The sequence below is a fragment of the Bos indicus genome, chromosome 18 (genome assembly GCF_029378745.1).
Source record: "Bos indicus isolate NIAB-ARS_2022 breed Sahiwal x Tharparkar chromosome 18, NIAB-ARS_B.indTharparkar_mat_pri_1.0, whole genome shotgun sequence".
Lineage (NCBI taxonomy): Eukaryota > Metazoa > Chordata > Mammalia > Artiodactyla > Bovidae > Bos > Bos indicus.
Genome location: NC_091777.1, coordinates 23,012,565 through 23,033,135, shown reverse-complemented (window position 1 = coordinate 23,033,135; position 20,571 = coordinate 23,012,565). Strand labels below are relative to the sequence as shown.

Here is a 20,571-nt window from a genome sequence, read left to right as displayed (position 1 = left end):
CATTGCCAGGGGAGCAGAGGAAAATGACATATACATCATCTCTCTCCCTCCGAAAATCACGTTATTTCAATTCAAAGGACTCTATAAGCCACCCTCAAAACTCCTGCTACTGAGGAAGAGTTCTCCCTGAATGACCTAGTGACGAAACAGGAAGCAGCTGAAAGGTGTCCCGTTGGCTGGTCTGTGAGCCGACTGTCCAGAGGTCCCCTCCTCGTCCCCGCCCACAGGTGTAACTCATGCAGGGCCCCACTGCTCGCTGATTTCCCCCAGGGCTACACTTCCATCTGGATCATCAGGACGGCAGCTACATTAGGGAGCACTGGTCGCCATGCTGAAATTAACCACTTTAGCTAAAGTGTGTGTTAATTATGGGTATGCAAGCAGTCAATAAAAGGTTAATGCAAGAGTCAGAGGATAAATTTCTCCCCTTATTGCATCACTTCACAGACTAAATGACTAACATTATACTTTGTGTTTTTAATCAATAGGTTTTACAGTAATGTGCTGGCCATTGATTTTAAGAAAACATGTACGGTCTTCCTCCTTGTCCTTAAATTTTGCGACAAATAAAGAAGGACAGGTAACATTTCCATTAAGTATGCTTGATGAAATGACAAGATTTCGGAACAAATGGCTCCTGCTAAAAGATGGACTGGGATAAAGCAAGCATTAAAAAAAAAAAAAAAAGAAAGAAAGAAGTACCAGAAACTAGAACTTAATGGATTAAATATTACCAAGCACAGGCCTTGAGGAGACAAGGAAAACAAACTCCTAAGAGAGAATTCTTTAATGTGAAAGAAGAGAGTAACTCCTGATAAAGTAAGTACATTCTGCATGTTGTTTGAGCATCCTGAAGAATCTTAACCCGCAGCACTGATTTCACAATAACCTGAGAGAGGAAGAGGTTGGCATTTGAACCATGTTTCACAAGAGAGCTGCCTCACGCAAGGTTAATTCAGTGGCAGGTGGGAGAGCATGGGGATGGGCAGACCCTGGACATTTGGTAGGCTACCCTTTCTACCATGTTCCATCTTTCTCATGGATTCCCATTTGGACCAAAATGGGCCCTATCCCCTGATTCCTTGGCTATTCCTGCCAAATTCAGGTATTCAGGAGATTCCAAACCATTTCAGGGGAACGAAAGGAGCAAAATGTTTTCGTCATGTTTCTACAAAAATAATTACAGCAAATGAACTGATAAAACTTTCTTCTCTTCATTCCAATGACTTTGAGGTTCTCAGAGCATAAGTATCTTTTGTCTATAGATGTAAAAGATACACCTTCATCTTCTGACAGAGCTTTCTTTTCTTTTGGCTGTGCTTTGTGGCATGTGGGATCTTAGTTCCCCAAACAGGAATCGAACGCATGCCCCCTGCGGTGGGAGTGTGAAGTATTTACCACTGGGCCACCAGAAAAGTCCCACTCCTTTATCTTTTAAGAGCCTAAACTACTTCTAATTATACAGTTATCCACGGGTATAGACAGTCACCCCCAGGTATATAGAGTCATCCCCCAGTATTTTTGGGGAATTGATTCCAGAATCCCCTGCTTGGGTACCAAAATCCATGGATGCTCATATCCCTTTCAGCTGGCCCTCCGTATCCTCAGGTTATGTATCCAGATACAGAGGTCTGACTGTATATTTATTTATTAAAAATCCATGTATCAGGGAATCTTCTTAGTTCAAATCTATTCAAGGGTCAACTGTATTCCTGGGGTGACCCTGAGAAAAATTTCTTGACCTCTTAGTTTCCTCAACTGCCGTGTGAAGTCTGTGTTTCCCTGCTTCACTGGACTAGGTGAAGATAAAAATTAAACGATGTACATAAAAGTCCTTTAAAATATGTAGACTACTGCACAAATGTTGAATTACACCTCCATAGTTCGTTCCAACTTCCCAGGTGGCTCAGTGGTAAAGAATCTGCCTGCCAAGAAGGAGACACAGGTTTGATCCCTGCGTTGGGAAGATCCCCTGGATAATGAAACAGCAACCCACTCCAGTATACTTGCCTGGCAAATGCCATGGACAGAGGAGCCTAGCAGGCTACAGTCCATGGGGTTGCAAAAGAGTTGGACACGACTTAGCGACTAAACAACAGTAACAGCCCTTTCCAATGTGATACAAGTCCTATTTTTAAAATACAGCTCAGGCAACATTGGCTGGGAGGCCTGTAACGCTTTAAAATGTGTGGGAAAAAAATGAATAAACTATGTGTATCCAGACAATGAAACATATTGTAGCCGTTAAAAAGAAAGCATTAAAAAAAAAAAAAAGCTAGTGTGAAAGACATCACACTTTTAAAGACTAGAACAATTTAGACTCACAGCGTCATCAGAAAATAACCAAAGACTAAAAAAAGTACACTCTTCTCCAAGTCCGAGTTTTTTTCTGGAATTTTCATTCATGCTGAGGAGCTGACCGTCCTTCTGATTCACATCAAACAGAAGCCTTTTTCAGGATATTGGCCACATCAGAATATATTCATTCCCTCAAACAGTGTCAACCAGCACCAAAGTTGAAGAGGCTTCACTCAAGTAGAAAATCCTGACGTGTCACATCAAATCGATTAATACATTTAACCTGCAAAACCCAACTGCCAGGACCAGCGTGCAAAAAGTAGGAAATAACAATGTAAAGGAGTAATAATTTCTTCAGTGGCTTCTACGCTTTGGATGGAGCTCAGATCAATCCGGGACTTTGACTGCTCTCTGTTCTTAGTCTCCCCAGGCCCAGTAGAATAGAAACGTCTCGCCAGGCAGAGTAATCCCAGTGTTTAAAGACAAGCAGTACTTTACGTGTGGGCTTCCTTGGTGGCTCAGTGGTAAAGAATCCGCCTGCAATGCGGAAGATGCGGGTTCAATCCTTGGGTGAGAATCCCAGGGATGGGGGAGCCTGGTGGGCTGCCGTCTATGGAGTCACACAGACATGACTGAAGCGACTTAGCAGCAGCAGCAGCAGGAAGATCCCCTGGAGGAGGAAATGGCAACCCACTCCAGTATTCTTGCCTGGAGAATCCCATGGATGGAGCCTGGTGGGCTACAGTCCATGGGGTCGAGAAGAGTCAGACATGACCTAGTGAGTAAACAACAACAACTCTGATCCTATACTGTTCTCTCATTGGGAGGGGATGGGAATAACCCAAGCAAAGCCCAGCTGCTGTAAATATTAACAGCTGTTTCCCACACTTGTTTGGAACTCAAACATTACATTTTCTATGTTAACAGTGGTTCTCATAGTTCCTAATTCTTCACCTCAACACCAGTATTACCTAGAATTTCTCTGAAATATAATATTAATATATTAAGTAGCCCAGTAACCATAAATAGCAGGGTGTCAAGAGTTCCAACCTGGGATCCAAAAAGAAATTCCCTTTGACCGGGGTTTCCGGCCCACCTGGTGTATGGAACCAAGGCTTTGTCCCACTCTGGATCACTGAAAGAGCCCCTGTGACCTGGGGCGAAGGCTCCACCAAAGAAGAGCAGCACTGGGGTGAGGGGTACGGTGCTCAGATAGTACCTCCAAGAGGTCAGGAGAGGAAAAGGCAAGGTCCCAAGACCTCTTGCTGGTATAAAAGTCAGGGATGCTTTTCGGCAATGGAATGGCTTGCTGAGCCATTTAATAGGCCTTAAAGGCATCTCTGTTCTTTCTTTCAGGGCCCAGGAGGACAGCACATGCTTTTCCCTTCTACAGTACAATCTGCTGCCTCCTCTAGGGCTTCCTCCCAACCCACATGACTACACTGTGTAATCCTGCCATCTCCTTACCCATCTGCCCTTACGAGGTTTTTCAGAGGTTCTGTTGCTATGGGAGATCCTATAAAGAATTTCTATTTCATGCTTCTGCTTCCCTGATGACATCTCCTCTCAGAACAAAGGAATAGTAATAATAGTAATAGAAACATTAAACATAGCCAATCATATACACTGGGCTTCCCTGGTGGCTCAGGTGGTAAAGAATCTGCCTGCAGTGTGGGAGATGTGGGTTCGATCCCTGGGTCGGGAAGATCGCCTGGAGAAGGGAATGGCAAAGAGTCGGACATGACTGAGCGACTAACACACACCCAATCATATACACTAAGCATCAGGCACTGTGAAAAGTGAAAGTGAGAGTCACTCAGTTGTGTCCGACTCTTTGCGACCCAATGGACTCTACAGTCCATGGAATTCTCCAGGCCAGAATACTGGGGCAGATAGCCGTTCCCTTCTTCAGGGGATCTTCCCAACCCAGGGATCGAACCCACATCTCCCACACTGCAGGCAGATTCTTTACGATCTGAGCCACCAGGGAAGCCCAGACACTGTATAAGTCTTCTCATTAAATGCATGTCCTTGAACAGAAGTGGAGGTACAGAAGATTAACTAACTTGTCCAAGCTTTCACAGCTCAAGAAAGGACAGAGTTGGGATTTGGCAAAATTGTCTGATTCCTAATCTCCAGTTCTTTGTAATATTCCAAAATATAGACATCAAAAGAATAATTTTGGATCCTGGTTTTAAAAAGTTTCCTGAAGGCACCTGGCCCCAAGCTAGACTCCCTAGAGGAAGGTCCTGTTGATGTGAATTTCTGCATGTGACTCTTCAGACTTCGAGTCTGCAAAAACACACATCATCTTAACCTGCCACGAAGGACCACAAAAATGCTGAAGGTCATATGTGGGGTGGGGAGGGGACACAAGGGTTTCTTTGGGTCCATAGAGAACTCACATTAAATTCATCTCCATTTCAGAGGATACCAGACTTAGCATTGGTTCCTGTAGACCTGCAGCTTGGCCCCCTAAGCAGGCAACTGGTGACTTCTCAGGGTCCAGCACAGAGAACAGGCCTCCTGGACTCCTTCCCCTTACTCCAGGGACTCCGGCAGGCTCGTGGAACCACTTAATATGTGAGACTGCTTGGCCCACCACTGGGGTGTAAGCCCAGGAGGTGGAGCGTAGAAAACAATTTTATCCCCAGCTTCATTTGTCGGCTTGTCAGTTACATAATGAGAGTGATGAATGGGCTACCTTGACAGCTGAACGTTTAGGAGCTGCTGACCTTTGATCTCTGGTCACATGATAGGGTCATCTGAAACTGGCATGACTTCTACCTGGCTGAGGGTAACAATATAAAGGTCAAATCGGCTGGACGATTATATGAATCAGGTCTGAGGCAGCTTGGTTAGGAGTTTTAAGAGAGGCCGGGTTGGGTTCCCCAGCACACAAAGCTATGGAACCACTGCAGAACTGTGCTCAACAAAAGATATACAATTTCAAAGCAGTCTAGAGTAACTTTCCTTGCAAGGGAATAGAATGAACTCATTATTTTTAAAGGGCAACAATGAAAACAAACACTTTGGAAGAAAATATATTCTGCCAGTGATTCTGCCATTGGGAGGGAAAGCATACAGCCCTATGACTTAATGAGTGATATTAATGCTATACCTGCAACATGGCAGAAGGTCTGATTTGATGCAATTACTGGAACAAAATCCCCACAGGGTAGTATCAAGCCCTCCTTTCAGCCATAGAATACGGTCTCTCCTCCATCCTCTGTCAGCACCGTACCCCACAAAAGGCCATGATTGACAAAAGATAACCCTTTCCAAATTTCACGACTTCCCCCGTTGCCTGAAACTTAAGTAAAGTTTGCATGGGACAGTCTCAAACTTCAGAAAGCTCCCAGAATAACTTACGATCAGAAATTCAAGACAGCTGTGATTTTCAGATGCACTGTAACATTTTAAAAAAAATGTTTCTTCTTGCAAACCTGAAGATTTTTGCTTTTTGACTATTCGGTTAAATTCCATTTACTTAGAATCAGATAATAGCCGTCACAGAGATAATGAATATAGTTATGAAAATGAAAGCTAAGGGGTCAAAGCCGTTGATTTTCAGGATCTAGAAACTTCAAAACCCATGGAAGCAGCAGACATTACAGAGGAATCTGGTTTACATCAAGAGCTTATTTCCTACAAAGGATTTTTCCCTGCAAAGTCAAAGACCGACAGACAGACGGCCACTGCCACATAACCCGCTCATACTCTTAAGAGATGAGCAAAGCAAAGGACAATGGCTTACAGCATAAAAGGCCAGCTGTTCTGACTCTGGAATGCTCATTTGAGTTGTAAGCTGTGAAATAAATTTGAGTTGATGGTTCTCCCATCTGCTCACCTGTCAGTCTCTTTCCACTGGGCTGCTGTTCTTAGAAATACTTGCGAGTAACCTGCTTAATTGGTTTTTGGAGGCCGAGAAGCATCTCCCAAGTTTATTTTAACCTTATACCGAACATGAGGCTAACTGGGCCTTTGTTCCTCTTCTCTCCTTTAAGAACATTCGTTAATAGGTCGAGAGCACTCACACAGAAAACTCGGTGGAGCCCGAAACCAACAGTGGGCAGGGGAAGGCTGTCCAAATGTGGAGTGAGAAAATGGCGGGCTGAAACAGAGTGCCAATTGATGAAGGATATCCCATGGACAGGGGAGCCCGGCGGGCTAGAGTCCATGGGGTCACAAAGTGTCCGACATGCCTGAGTGACTAACACACACACATCCCAGTCTTTTGATGAATCTATGCTCTGCACCCATTTAAGAGCTGAGTCCTGGTGCTTCCTGGTGGTCCAGTGGTTAAAGATTTGGCCTTCCAATGCAGAGGGTGCGGGTTCTATCCTTGGTTGGGGAGCTAAGATCCCACATACCTTACACCCCAAAAAATAAAATATAAGACAGGAGCAAAACAAATTCAATAAAGAATTAAAAAAAACAAAAACGGAGTCCAAGTCAAAATTCTTACAATGGTCCTTAAGTCCCTACATGACCTACCCCTTCCCCACCCCTACTCCTGGTCTCTCCTTCCATTTGTCCCATTATTCACTTTGATCCAGTCCTACTGGCTTATTTCTTCTTCCTTCAACAGGCAAAGAACACTCTCAGGTATTTAAATCTGCTGTTTCTTCAGCTTTGAAAACTCTTTCCCTAAAATATCCATGTGGCTCATTCCCCTGTTCCTTCAGGTCATCGATTAAACATAATCCAATGATCAAGGCCTTCCTAGATTGCCCTACGGAAGACAGCAGCTTCTCCCCTTCCTCCATATCCAACCCCATGCTCCCCTCTCCCCGTCTTCTTTTCCTGCCCCATTTTTTGCTCCACAACACTTGATACCGTGTGTGTATGTGTGTATGTGTGTGTGTGTGTAAGCTCTCTGAAGGCAGGAATTTCTGTTTTACTCATTGCTGTATCCTCCGAGCCTAAAGCAGAGTTTGGCACATTGTAGCTACAATAAATGGGCTTTCCCAGGCAGCTCAGTGGTAAACAATCCACCTGCTAATGCAGGAGATGCAGGAGATGCGGGTTTGATTCCTGGGTTGGGAATAGACCCTGGAGGAGGAAAGGGCAGCCACAGTAAATAGGGTTGGGACGCACAGATGATGGAAAGCAACTTGCATTGTGGGAACTTCCAAGTGTACAAAGATGAACTCATCTCTCTGTGAGAGCACCCATTTTATGATGAAGACAGTAAAAGTACAAGGCACAATCAGAGGAGGAATAATGAGAATATCTTATTACCCACGGACAAGGAGGATGAGAGGGTAGGACAAAATATTGGTCTGGAAATTCAAGACCCAGCTCTACCACTAACCTATCCTGAGACCGTGGGCAAAACCTTGACTTTCTGGCCACTGGTACTCAGATCTGTAAAATGAAGGGCTGGGTTAGACAATCCCTAAGGTTCTTCCCATCTTTAAAAAAATTGGGATTTGATATAAAAATCTATTTAACGATATTTATTTTATTTATTTATTTTTGGTGGTGGTGGGTCTTAGTTGCAGCATGCAGGACCTTCGTTGCGGCACGTGGACTTCTCTTGAATTGTAGCTCTTGGGCTCAGAAGTTGCGGCATGCGGGCTTAGCTGCCTACATGGCATGTGGGATCTTAGACTCAAACCTGTGTCCCCTGCATTGGAAGGCGGATTCTCAACCACTGGATCACCAGGGAAGTCTGCCCCTATATATAAATACTATGGTTTACCTCCACGTACCTTATCTCAAGTGACCGTCACTACTAGGATAGGGTCCGGTTGGAGACTGGAGAGATATGGACGTGGAGGCCTTGCACTAGGTCAGTCACATGGCTGTAAGTCATGTAGCTGGGACTGAAATTTAGGTGATTTGCTAGCTCAGCATTTTTCCAGGAAACCTCACTTCTACTGGTGGAATTGGAAGTACTACCGCTCACTGTACTCTGATTCAGAAACTACTTTTGCCAGCAAATTCTCATTCCCTCGAGGTAACACATGTGTATCACAGCCTCCACTGGACACGATTCTACTCTAGCCCAAGAACCCACGGATTCTCTAAGCTGCCATTTCAAGATTAGAGATAATAAACAGCTCCCGCCACCTACGGGTGTTTTATGACAGGAATAAAACTATACTTCAGTGGAGCTCTTCAGTAGAAGGGTAAGAAGTCCAAGCAGCTGTAGCATCAGGATTGCTATGCGAACAAGGCCTCAAACTCCAAAGACGTCAGAAATGTCCTCATCTTGAAGCCAAAGCAAACCTGCGTTTTATACCCCTAGGAACGAAATGATGTTTCTGCAGCTAATGTTTACAAATTAAAATTGCTTTTACCCACATAAATAGCTATGCTCCTGGGTTCAGTGATCAAAAAGGAGGAAAACTCAATAAACTACAATGGTAAAGAATTCAAAAGTATAGATATATACATATGCTGTTGTTTAGTCAGTCGGTCATATCTGACTGTAGCCACCAGGCTCCTCTGTCTATGGGTTTCTCCAGGCAAGGGGGTAGTCTTTCCCTTCTCCAGGGGATCTTCCCAACCCAGGGACTGAACCTAAGTCTCCTACGTCTCCTGAATTGGTAGGCAGATTCTTCATCACCGAGCCACTGGGGAATCCTTACACATATATGTATATATAACTGAATCAGTTTGCTGTACACCTAAAACTAATATAATATTGTAAATCAACTATACTTCAATTTTAAAAAAGGATGACAACTCAGTGTAGCTTACTAAGTGCCTGCCTACTGACCTACTGATCAAGACAGGATTGGGGCAGAAGGGGTTTGGTTAGTGCTCTGTGTGTGTGCCTGAGTTCATTCATTCATTCAACAAACATTTACTAGGTACAAGGATCTAGTGGAGTAGGAAATGACAACCCACTCCGGTGTTCTTGCCTGGAAAATTCCATGGACAGAAGAGCCTGGCGGGCTACAGTCCATGGGGTCGCAAGAGTTGGACGTGACTGAGTGATATTCACTTCACAAGGATCTAGAGATACAGTAATGAACTAGACAAAGTTCCAGGTCTCATGGAGGTACCTATTCTACTGAAGGAAGACAGAAGAAGCACATATATTAGTTATAAGGGGCTTCCCAGGTGGCTCAGTGGTAAAGAATCTGCCTGCCAAGCAGGACACACAGGAAATGCTGGTTCAATCCTTGACTTGGGAAGATCCCCTGGAGGAGGAAATGGCAACCCACTCCAGTATTCTTGCCTGGAAAGGGCCCGTTGGCAGAGGAGCCTGGAGGGCTACAGTCCATAAGGTTTCAAGGAGTCAGACCTGACTGAGCGATTCAGCAACAGCAGTATTAGTTATAAACTGCATCTAGCTGCCAGCGAGAGGGATTAGAAATTAACAGTGGCTAAAGAAGAGGGAAGCTTGTTTTTGCTTTTTCATGGAAGGTCACACGACAGCAATCCACAGACATCCAGGACTTGGGCTGCTCCATTTATCTTTTTGCTCTGCCATTCTTAGCTGATGGCTGCCATCTTTGAGCTCACCTTAAGGTCCAGGTGCCTAGCCACTGTATCTGGTATCCCAAGCAGGAGCAGGAAGGCGAGAGGGGTAAAATACACCCTTACCTCCTCCTTCTAAGGAAGACAGCCAACCAACCTCCACCTCTAGCTCACAGACTAGAACTCAGTCCCTGGGCTACAGAAGAGGCTGGGAAGTGCTGGGTTTTAACTGGATGTGCCACCTTCTTCTTTGCTCCATCAGGACTGGGATTCTACAGACTTACGGTTGCCAGGGAGGAAGGGATAGTTAGAGACTTCGGGATCGACACGTACACACTGTTATATTTAAAATGGTTAACCAACAAAGGCCTACTCTATAGCATAGCTCAATGTCATGTGGCAGCCTGGATGGGAGGGGAGTTTGGGGGAGAATGGATACATGCATATGTATAGCTGAGGCCCTGTGCTGTCCTCCTGAATCTATTACAACATTGGTAATTAGCTATACTCCAAAATAAAATAAAAAGCTTTTAAAAAAAAAAAAAAAAAAAAAACAACAACCTGGGATTCTGTACTCAGGAACAAGGAAAGAAAGGGGACAGAATGAGAAACTAGTATTCTCTGCCACACGAGGTCAGTGAATAGACATTAAGGTAATTTCTGCTAGAGATAAATGGTCTGGAGCAAATCAAACAGGAAATGAGTAAGACAGCGAATGAGAGATGGGGGAATGGTTCTGCCTGGAGTGGGAGGAGCAGGCATCTCCCCCAGGGGAAAGAGATTTTAGGTGACCGTGAGTCAAGCATGGTCAAGAGAAACAGCAAGGAGGCTGAAGGAGGGTGACCAAGGAACGCAGGTGGCGGGCTCAGAGAGGACCAGGGCCTTGGCAGCCATTGTACAGACTGATTGTATTCTAAGTGAGGTGGGAAAGCCCTGGGGGGCTTAAGAAGGAAGTGACAGGATCCAGTCTCATCCTCTGCAGAAAACTTTCTTCTTTAGGAAGTGGGTGGTCATTTCATGAGAAGAAACTTCTACACTCAACCTACTCCCGGTGTTGAGTTGATGAAGTGAAGTATTCTCCTTAAATCGCTTTCCTGGCCTGAAGGGCCCTCCCCAGGCTGGCTGAGAGGGAGGGGCAGCACTGAACCTGACCACCCCCATCGCTTTGACGCTTTGTTCCCGTCTGCGCGCTGGAAGAGAAAAGGAGAGCCTCCCAGCATTCCAAAGTTCACTGGAAGTGTATCTTTCGAATGCAACTCACATCCAATTTTCGCTTTTCTTTTCCTTCCGGGGGGGGGGGGGGGGGGGGGGGGTTGTGGATTCAGGCTGAGGAAGAAGTGTAATCTTAGATGCTGGGAGCCACAGAAGACTAAGATGGGCTCTGAGTTAGTGTGGGGGTTCCCTCTAAAATGACAGTTTGAAAGCAGTTGTTTTTTTTTTTTATAATTGCACTTCAGTAGAAAGCGGACCAAATTCTGAAACCGTCCAAGCCGAAGCTTCTGCTGGGCTGCCGGTGTTGCCACCCATGGACAAAAGCCCGTGGGCGCCTTGGCGAGGAAGGATGAGTCGCCCAGAGACTGCCTTAGGGGCTGCGCGTGGCCTCCAAACTGCAGGTTAACTGGGCGGGTTGATTCATTAATCATCACAGCCACCAGGTTCCCATCCGAACATCTCCAAGGAGCAAGCAGGCAGAGAGACCGGCCATTATCTATTTATTACTTACAGCCTTGTAGGGTCTCGCCTTCCGCAGGCTGGTGCAAAGCCTTCTACGCTGTGGCTTTGAAAGCTTGGGTCTGCAGTTCCCTTACTCTCTGGGGTGGTGGTGGGGGGCAATGTGTTCTCCCCACATGGGTGTTGGCTAGTGGGGTGACCTTGGCAAGGGCACGAAGACAGCATTTTCTCATCTGTCAAGGCGAGACAGCCACTGAGCCCCCGAGTTTCGCCTGGTAAATACTCACACATGGGCCAAATACCGGCCACCTCATCTCAGAGCCCCCTTGGCACCGGAAGAAGAAGGCTTTTTTCCACCAGGGAAAAATGAATGAGGCCGTGTCCTTGCCTGGTACAAGTGAGAGATGCGGGTGGAGGCGGGGGTGGAAGACCAGAGCATTTCTTTGCAGGAAAGACACCCTTGGGTCTTCGCCGTGCATCCCAGGCGCTTTCTCATTTGCCAAAATCCAGAAGGTCACAGGGAATCAAAGGACGACTCTGCTTGTGCAGAATGTCATTATAGAGGAGGCTGGGAACGAGAGGCCTGTTACAAGTCACCTCTCCAGCTCCCGCGAACAGGCCGATTAGTGGAGAGGTTCGGCTCCTGACTGAGCGCGACAGGAGCAGGGTCAGCGGGGAATGGGCCAGGGCGCAGCGGTGAGTCAGGCTGGCACAGCAAGGGCCTGATTAGCGGCTGTCACCTCCTGCCCCCGTGCCTGGCCTGCCAGCGAGCCAGGCTTCTCAGCCGACTGCTAAGTTAGAATTTCACACTTTTTGGAAGAATGGTTCTGCAGTTGAGACCACCTGGGAGTTGGCACAGACTAGCCGACTGAGGGGCCATTATGCTTTCTCCGCATCACCCCCCAGCTGCTAGGGGAGCTCGGTGAGATGGAAGGAGCTTGCTGTTCCTAATTTAAATTGCTCTTTCTAGCTGGAGACGGACTGGCCCAGGTCCTAGTGCCCATCAGCACCCACTAGTAAGTTACGAGGCTGGGGTCATCTGTGTAATTGCTATTGGCAGGTGGCCTGCCCACGTGGTACGGGAGCACAGGTTTTAGGACAGCCTCCTCACTGCACAACAGTTCTTGCTCTGGCCTCTAATCCAGACCAGAAAGTGTACCATTCATTCATTTTTTTCCCCCTAGTGTACAGAGAAAAAAAGGAAAGGCATTTAAAAACGCAACTGCTTCTAAGGATGAGATGATTTTAAGTCACCTCTTGGACGGATCACGTTGTTTCCTTGATGGAGCGGAGGGACATGTGAACTCCGCCTTCCCTGGGGTGCGAGGAAGGGGGATTCTCTGGAGCCCGATTTTACCTTCGTAACAGTTTCACCCAGGGCTGACCACATGAGCAGCCTTCTGGGAGAGATCCGTCCAGGAGGCCAGCAAATACAGACTAGCAGCAATTTAATTGGTTCCAAGTTAATGTCCTTTTCCACTTGGTCTCGTGTAAGCACCTGGGAGTTATGGCCACTAACTTAAAATGATTTATAAAGTTCTGTCCCAGGAGAAGGTCTCTGGACAGGCAGCCAGTGAGGCTCTGAATTATGCCTCCATAGTGGGTAGAGTATGAGGATAAAGGAACAGGCTCGGCTGTAAAGAATCTCTTGGAAGAGGGAGGGGAGTCTCATGTTTCAGCAGGGTAATTTTTGACAGTCGTGGCTCTTTTAGGTTTCAGATTTGACACAACCTCTATTCTTAGGAGCTCATCTTAGCTTATATCCTTCTCAGTTGGAAGCTGAGGTTAACAGACTTGCTCAGCTCATCTGTGGCAGAGTTGAGCTTCCCTGATGGCTCAGATGGTAAAGAATCTGCTTGCAATGCCAGAGAGCGGGTTCCATCCCTGGGTCAGGAAGATCTGGAGAAGGGAATGGCTACCCACTCCATCCACTCCAGTATTCTTGCTTGGAGAATCCCATGGACAGAGGAGCCTGGCAGGCTACATTCCGGGAGGTTGCAAAGAGTCAGACACAACTGAGTGACTAATACTTTTCACTTTAGGAGACTAAGGATCTGGTCTGAGGACCCCTAGTTCACTGTGGGTTTGCATGCTTCTTCTTTTTTAAAGTTATAGCTGTTAAGAGCTGACATTATTTGAGGGTCTACTTTGTGCCTCATCGGCATTCTAAGTGCTTTATTCATTTAATCCTAATCACCCTATGATGTTATGATTTTGTTTTAAAGTATTTACTTACTTATATATTTATTTATTTGTGTGCCAGGTCTTGGCTGCAGCACTCAGGATCTTCAGCTTTGGTTGCAGCATGTGGAATCCTTAGTTGTGGCACGTGAGATCTAGCTCCCTGATCAGGGATCGAACTTGGGCCCTCTGCACTGGGAACTTGGAGTCTTAGCCACTGGTGCTTAGCCACAGGACCAGGTTAGTCCTGAGGTTACGATTTTTATCCCCAGCTTACAGATGGGAACACTGAGGCACTGAGTGGTGACGTCATTTGCCCAAGGTCACAGAGATTATAACTGACGTGACCAAGATATGAGCCCAGGTGATCTGGCCCCACAGCCATACTCCAAACTACCCTATCATGTTATTGAAACAGTGCACAGCCACAGTTTTAAATCTAATGATATAGAAGAGTGTATACAATGAAAAAAGCAGGAGTTCCCCGCTCTAATCCATCTCAGCCCTGGATTTGTTTCCAACAGTGGTTACCTGGTGTATCTCTCACCAATATGTACCACACTCCTATTCCTTGATCCTTCAACTTCAGATATAATCCTTTGTCTTCCTGCAGTGTGACATTAAGGTTTGACTCTCCTTATCCTGTGCATGTGAGACTGGTGTTCCAGGATTTACCCATATTCCGAGGCTCAGTTGGCCCTCTCTGTCATCTGCTTTAAACAGTAGATTGCAGCATGGGTGACATGAGAACAATTCTTTTAAAAAGCCTGGAAGCTTCTGCTTTTGTGCACTTGGGTATCTTGAGCCTCACTGCAAGAAGTCTGGGTATCTGCAGGAGAGACCACACAGAAAGGCCACGTGGAAAGATGGAGGCTGAGTGATCCCAGAGTCCCCAGCTGAACTCAGACTTTCTGCTCCAGCTGCTGCCTGACTACAGTCCAGGTGAGAGACCCTCAGTGGGGCCAGTAGAAGAGCCTTCTATCCAGATGAGTCAACGCACAGAAGACCAGGGTCTTATATGAGAATTAGTAACTGTGATTGAGGGCTTCTCTGGTGGCTCAGACGGCAAAGAACCCGCCTGCCAGTGGAGACACGGTTTGAGCCCTGGGTCAGGAAGATTCCCTCTTGGAGAAGGAAATGGCAACCCACTTCAGTAGTCCTGCCTGGGAAATCCCATGGACAGAGGAGCTTGGTGGGCTACAGTCCATGGGGTCGAAAAAGAGTCGGATACAACTTAGCGACTAGACAACAGCAGCAACTGGGTTGTTGCAAGCTGCTACGTTTTAGAGTGATTCGCTGCGAAGCAAGCAACTGCAATAGAGTTTCTCTGTAGTTTTAGTTCCTCAATTGTATACCTTTGGAACTTTAGATGGTATGCTTAAGTTCTACATCTGGTTCCATTCACTTTTCTTACTGTGTTAAAAAATATATAATGTACAATTTGCCGTTTTACCTACTTTTAAGCATATAACTCAGTGGTATTCGTTGCATTCACAATGTTGTACAAGAATCACCAGTATCTGCTTCTAAAATTTTCTCACCAGCACCTCGAACAGAAATTCATCATGCAATTCCCCATTCCCTCTTGCTGCAGCACCGGTAACCTCTACTTGACTTTCTGTCTCTCTGAGTTTGTCTATTTTAGACAGTTCGTATAAGTGGAATCATGAATTTGTCCTTTTGTGTCTGGTTTATTTCAGTTGGCATGTGTTTTTGAGGTCTGTACAGGTTATAGCATGTGACAGAACTTTGTTCCCTTTTATGGCTGAATAGTATTCCATTCCATGTATATAACATGCATGCTTTACTCACTCATCTGCTCCTGGATGCTTGGATTGCTTCCACCTTTTAGCTATTGTGAAAAATGTTACGAAGTATCTGCTTGAATCCCTGTTTTCAATTCTGTTGAATTTATACCTAGGAATGGACTTGCTGGGTCACATAGATGCTAATTCATTTAACTTTTTCAGGAACCCCCAAATTATTTTCCAAAGGCATTGTGTGGTTTTACATTTCTACCAGCAATGTATGAGGGTTCTAATCTCTCCACATCCTTGCTAACACTTGCTATTTTCTTATTTTTAAAAAATTATTATAGCTCTCTTAGTAGGTGTGAAGTAGTCTCACACTGTGGTTTTAATTTACATTTCCCTAATGATTAATAGTCATAAGCATCTCTTCATGGACTTACTAGATATTTGTATATCTTCTTTGGAAAAATATCTTATCAATTCCTTTGCCCGTTTTTTAATTGGGTTGTTTGTCTCTTAGTTCTTGAATTTTAGGAGTTTTTTATAGTCTGGATAGTAAACTTCTATCAGATACATGATTTGCAAGATTTTTTCCTCTATTTTGTAGGTTATCTTTTCACTTTCTTGATAGTGTTCTTTGACACACACAAGTTTTTCATTTTTGATGAATTTATCTATTTTTTCTTAGGTTCCACTAACTTTTGGCAGAATCTCTCAACTTCCCCTTTTATAAGATAAGGATAAGAGTGCCCAGTATGGAATGAGAGACGGGGCCAGTTAACAGCCTAAACAGAGTTGCAGGAATAAGACATACCTAATGTTTCATGAGAAGGCAATGGCACCCCACTCCAGTACTCTTGCCTGGAAAATCCATGGATGGAGGAGCCTGGTAGGCTGCAGTCCACGGGATCGCTAAGAGTCAGACACGACTGAGCGACTTCACTTTCACTTTTCACTTTCATGCATTGGAGAAGGAAACGGCAACCCACTTTAGTGTTCTTGCCTGGAGAATCCCAGGGACGGGGGAGCCTGATGGGCTGCTATCTATGGGGTCGCACAGAGTCGGACACGACTGAAGCGATTTAGCAGCAGCAGCAATGTTTCATGAACTCTGGTGGAAGGATCTTTTCCATCTGTGTGTCATTCTTAAGTCAGTTGTTGGTTTTCAGCAAAGCTAAACAGTACCTGACAAGATTGTTAACCCTAAACCTAACAGTAGTTAATGTGAATTATTTAAGAAATAACTTAGAATCTTTACACCCACTCAGATTGGAAGTTTTCAATCTGCACTTCCACAAATGTATAGAATCTGACTGTGTACCTGCCTTATTTCTTCCATTAACCCAGAGGGAGCTGATGAGCATCTCTGCACCTATCCGATTCTAGCTAGCCCAGAAGAATGACAGTATCTGATATCCCTAGTAAACATTTTCAAGGAACTTACCCCTCAAACCTTCCGGCCAAAGATTTTAGTCCTTTAAAAGAATTTCCTGCCATCTTCCATTAGATTTATAAGAGACTGAGGTATGGTTATTAACACCATACACGTACGTGTATCCTAATTGGCAAGTCATCCTTTACATAATCATAGACACCTCTTTATAGCATGAGTGTTGGTGAACAAGGCAAATAGAGAACCCAGTACCATGGAGGAGAATTTCCCAGGATGCAACTGCAGCTCAGGGCGCACAGTCTGACCTTCAGTATAACTCAATCTGCATAACAGCAAACTCACCACAATGATAGTCTCCTTGAATAATAGCTCTACTTGGGCATTTCTTACAGCTGATTATCATTTTCCCCCTATTGAAAACATTTAATTCACTGCCATCTGGAATGTCTATTTATGTGTGGGGCGCGTATGATACCAAATGTCTCATAATTGTTTTGGTCCTTCCCATCAGAAAGGAGACTTAGATTGGTAGAAGACATTAAAAAAGTATGGGGTCAGGTCAGTATAAACATTCTCAAAACTGTATTTGCAAAAGCCAGGTTTGCTGTTAAGACAATTACATGTGCTCTATCTTGGTCCTAAACATTTAATGGTGTTTTGCAGAACTGCTTATAATTTGAAAAACTGGAAACAGCCTAAATGTCCATTATCATGGGACTAATACTGAACGATGGTATATACAACCTATGGACATCTCTGCAACAATTAAATAGATTTATATCGTATGTTCTAACATAGGGAGATTCCTAAATCTAGGTATGTTTGTTATTGAGTAACAAAAGCAAGCTGGGTATTGACTGGCAGAACCAATGGTGGTTTGTCATGACCATTTAGGTAAAACAAAGAAAACATATTTGTCTGAAGTACATCTACAGGTCTATAAATGCACAGAAAAATATTTGGAAGGGTGAGAAGGTCTGAGATTTAGGGGTAGTGCTCAAAAAGTACTTGATGAAGTTTTAATGGTGAAAAAACCAAAATACCTTAGAGTTAGGGATGCGAATCAGCTATTAAAGAATATAAGCAGCTTCAGTTCTCACTTCTGTTCTATCAGCCAGAATTCTGGAAACTCAGCAAGAAGTAAATTCTTGGTTTAGTCAATATAGGAATTTGAAGTCAACCAGGTAAAACAACTCCTTTGCATCTTAAAGGAGAATTTACCTACAACATCCTGGTGGTTTCAGTAAAGGTAGGATCCTCTGAGGACTGGAGTAGAAAAGGGATTTCTCCAGACTATTTCATCTTTCCCAAACTCCTGCCATTCCACTGAAACTGAAGCCTTGCAAGCGGGGAGAGGAAAAAAAATACAGGACCAGTGGCTATACTTATTTTAAACACCTAAGCTTTATAAAACTTCTTTCATCTACATGTCTCTTAAGAAAACTGTCAAAGCAACAAAGAAGCAAAGTGGAAACAGATGTTTTTCTACCAAAAATGCTCTCAGGAATGGTTTCAGATATTCACGTTCATTTTCTAAGTAACGGTACCAACCAGCTCTTCTTGTCCACCATTATAGCTCCCGGCATGTTTCTCGGGGCCCCTCTGATGCATGCTTAGACAGGACCTGGCCCCAGAAGCCTAGGTTCCCAGCAAGCCCTGTGGTCAGAGGAAGGCATGGCACTCCCGATCAGCTCAGCCTCTGGGCATCTCGATCCACAGGCCTAAGAGTGCATGCTCTGCAGGCCAAGTCAGGGCAATGGCATTTTATTCTCCAACTGATTTTGTTTTTCCCTTTGCGGGCAGGGCAGCCCACTGGAACTCCTCTGGGATGTGAACGGTCCTGGGAACACAGGCTCTTCCCCTCCAGTTCACGACCCCTCCCCCAAGTCTCTGCTTTTAGGCACCTCAGTTGCTAAAGGCATTTAACTTTAATTCCATTTGACTTCAATTGTGTCCAAATTACTGTAAAAAGGAAGAAGACAACAAGCTGTAAATATGAAGAGAGACAGAAAATCATTGAGAATCCTGCCTTTATGAATATTTGATGAAGAAAGGTTAGATCCATAGCTGGTAAATTATAAGAAATTATGTCCATCATGTGACTCTGTCAGCAAAGGTTAATACAAATGGGTTGGGACTTAGTTGGGATGACAACGCAGATTAAAAAAGATTTGTCCTGTCCTCTCTGCAATTAGTTTTTCTCCTATTATTAGTGTAATAGACTTGATCATTAGGATTATGGCAACAGAACAACTGCTCGGCGAAATCATTTTGTTTTGCAGACCCAGCGTTGCATTTTCACAATAAATTTTTCATCTCTGCTAATCTTGCCCTTAATTGTGTGGTTGCTGTGGGCAGGATCCAATGATTAACTCTTTTGATCCTACAATGCCCTTGCCATCAAGTACGCTGATTACATGCAGACTGAACGTGCGAGCCTACATTTTTCTGTAGCTGGATACGTGGCTCTCGTGGTTCATTTAGCGCAAGCAGAAAAATGGTTATTTTTGCTCAAATAACAGCTCCAGTCAAGTGTGAAATTGTATATAATTGTGTTATAGGATTTTGCCCAGGTTAAAGGGCTTCTTGGGGTTTGCATTATGAACCTCATTTCTCAGGTATTTATGATTCGTTTTCCACTTTTAAAAAATCTGAATTAGGCTTAACCTTCTCTGCTCAGAGGCCTTATTGTCGTTGTTGTTGTTATGATTATTTTGCAAAGGGGATTAAAGTACTCATCTTGCATTCTTTGAACCAAGGCAGAGAATGTAATTGATGTCAAGCACAGTGAGCTGGGAGGTAGAACAAATAGCACGATGGACCCCAACAGCTGAAGGCGTAATTTATCCAAGTGGTGGCTTGGATTTCCAGTGGTACCTTGATGCCCTTTCCACAAGGTTGAAGACCCTGGAGATGGAAGCCAAAGAGAGGGTGGAGTGAATGAATAACAAGTTAAAGAAAGACAAATCAGAGGGTTCTGAGGTTTCTAGCTATTCCAGACCAGACTCTAAACAAGCAACTGATAAACCAAGTGCAGTGAATGACACGCTGCTAGCTTATTTATCACCACTCTGTGCTCTTTCTGGATAACTCTATTGCCCTTACCAAAGACCAGTCTTTCTTTTGATACCTTCCCACCATGCATCACATACCACTGAGTTGCTACATAGTTTTTAAAGGAGGGATGTGGCTGATGGAATACTTAAAGATCACTACCAGATGAGGAGAAAGGCAAATATGATTTCTGCCATGGCGGGGGATGGGGGTGGGGGTTGTCCAGGAGGGGAAGTTGAAGAGAATGGAGTGCACTCACAGCAGAAAAGGAAAATAAAAAATAAAAACCTAAACACATAAATGTCATAAATGCTAAGAAATCAAGAGACCCTAGAGGCCCAATGCAGAAGACAAAGTGTTTTCCCAAATCTAACATAAGGCTACAAATAAACTTATTTACAAAACAGAAAGAGACTCACAGACCTAGAGAACGAACTTATGGTTGCCAGGGGGGATGGAAGGTGGGGAAGGGACAGTTAGGGAGTTTGGGATCAACATGTACACACTGCTATATTTAAAATGGTTAACCAACAAGGTCCTACCTTATAGCACAGGGAACTCTGCTCAATGTCATGTGGCAGCCTGGATGGGAGGGAAGTTTGGGGGGAGAATGGATACGTGTATATGTATGGCTGAGTCCCTTTGCTGTCCACCTGAAAACATCACAGCTTTGTTAATCAGCTACACTCCAATATAAAATAAAAAGTTAAAAAAAAATAAAGTAAGGCTAGAAAATGTAGATAACTAGGGTAAAAGTCTCAGGAAGGGTTAAGTGTGACAGCCAAA

General features: G+C 44.5%; 1 protein-coding gene across 4 annotated transcripts in view; it reads right to left on the bottom strand.

Annotated features, from left to right (window-relative positions):
* FTO (FTO alpha-ketoglutarate dependent dioxygenase) overlaps positions 1–20,571 on the bottom strand; it is a 424,275-nt gene that overhangs the window by 7,195 nt on the left and 396,509 nt on the right. Inside the window, exon 10 of one of the 4 annotated variants that reach the window (XM_070771936.1) lies at positions 17,311–19,638. The exons of the other annotated variants lie outside the window; for them this stretch is intronic. Coding sequence (XP_070628037.1) covers positions 19,575–19,638 — 64 coding nt within the window. The 3' untranslated portion in view covers positions 17,311–19,574. Of the gene's footprint in view, positions 1–17,310; positions 19,639–20,571 lie in introns of those variants that run through there. 4 annotated transcript variants of the gene reach the window in all.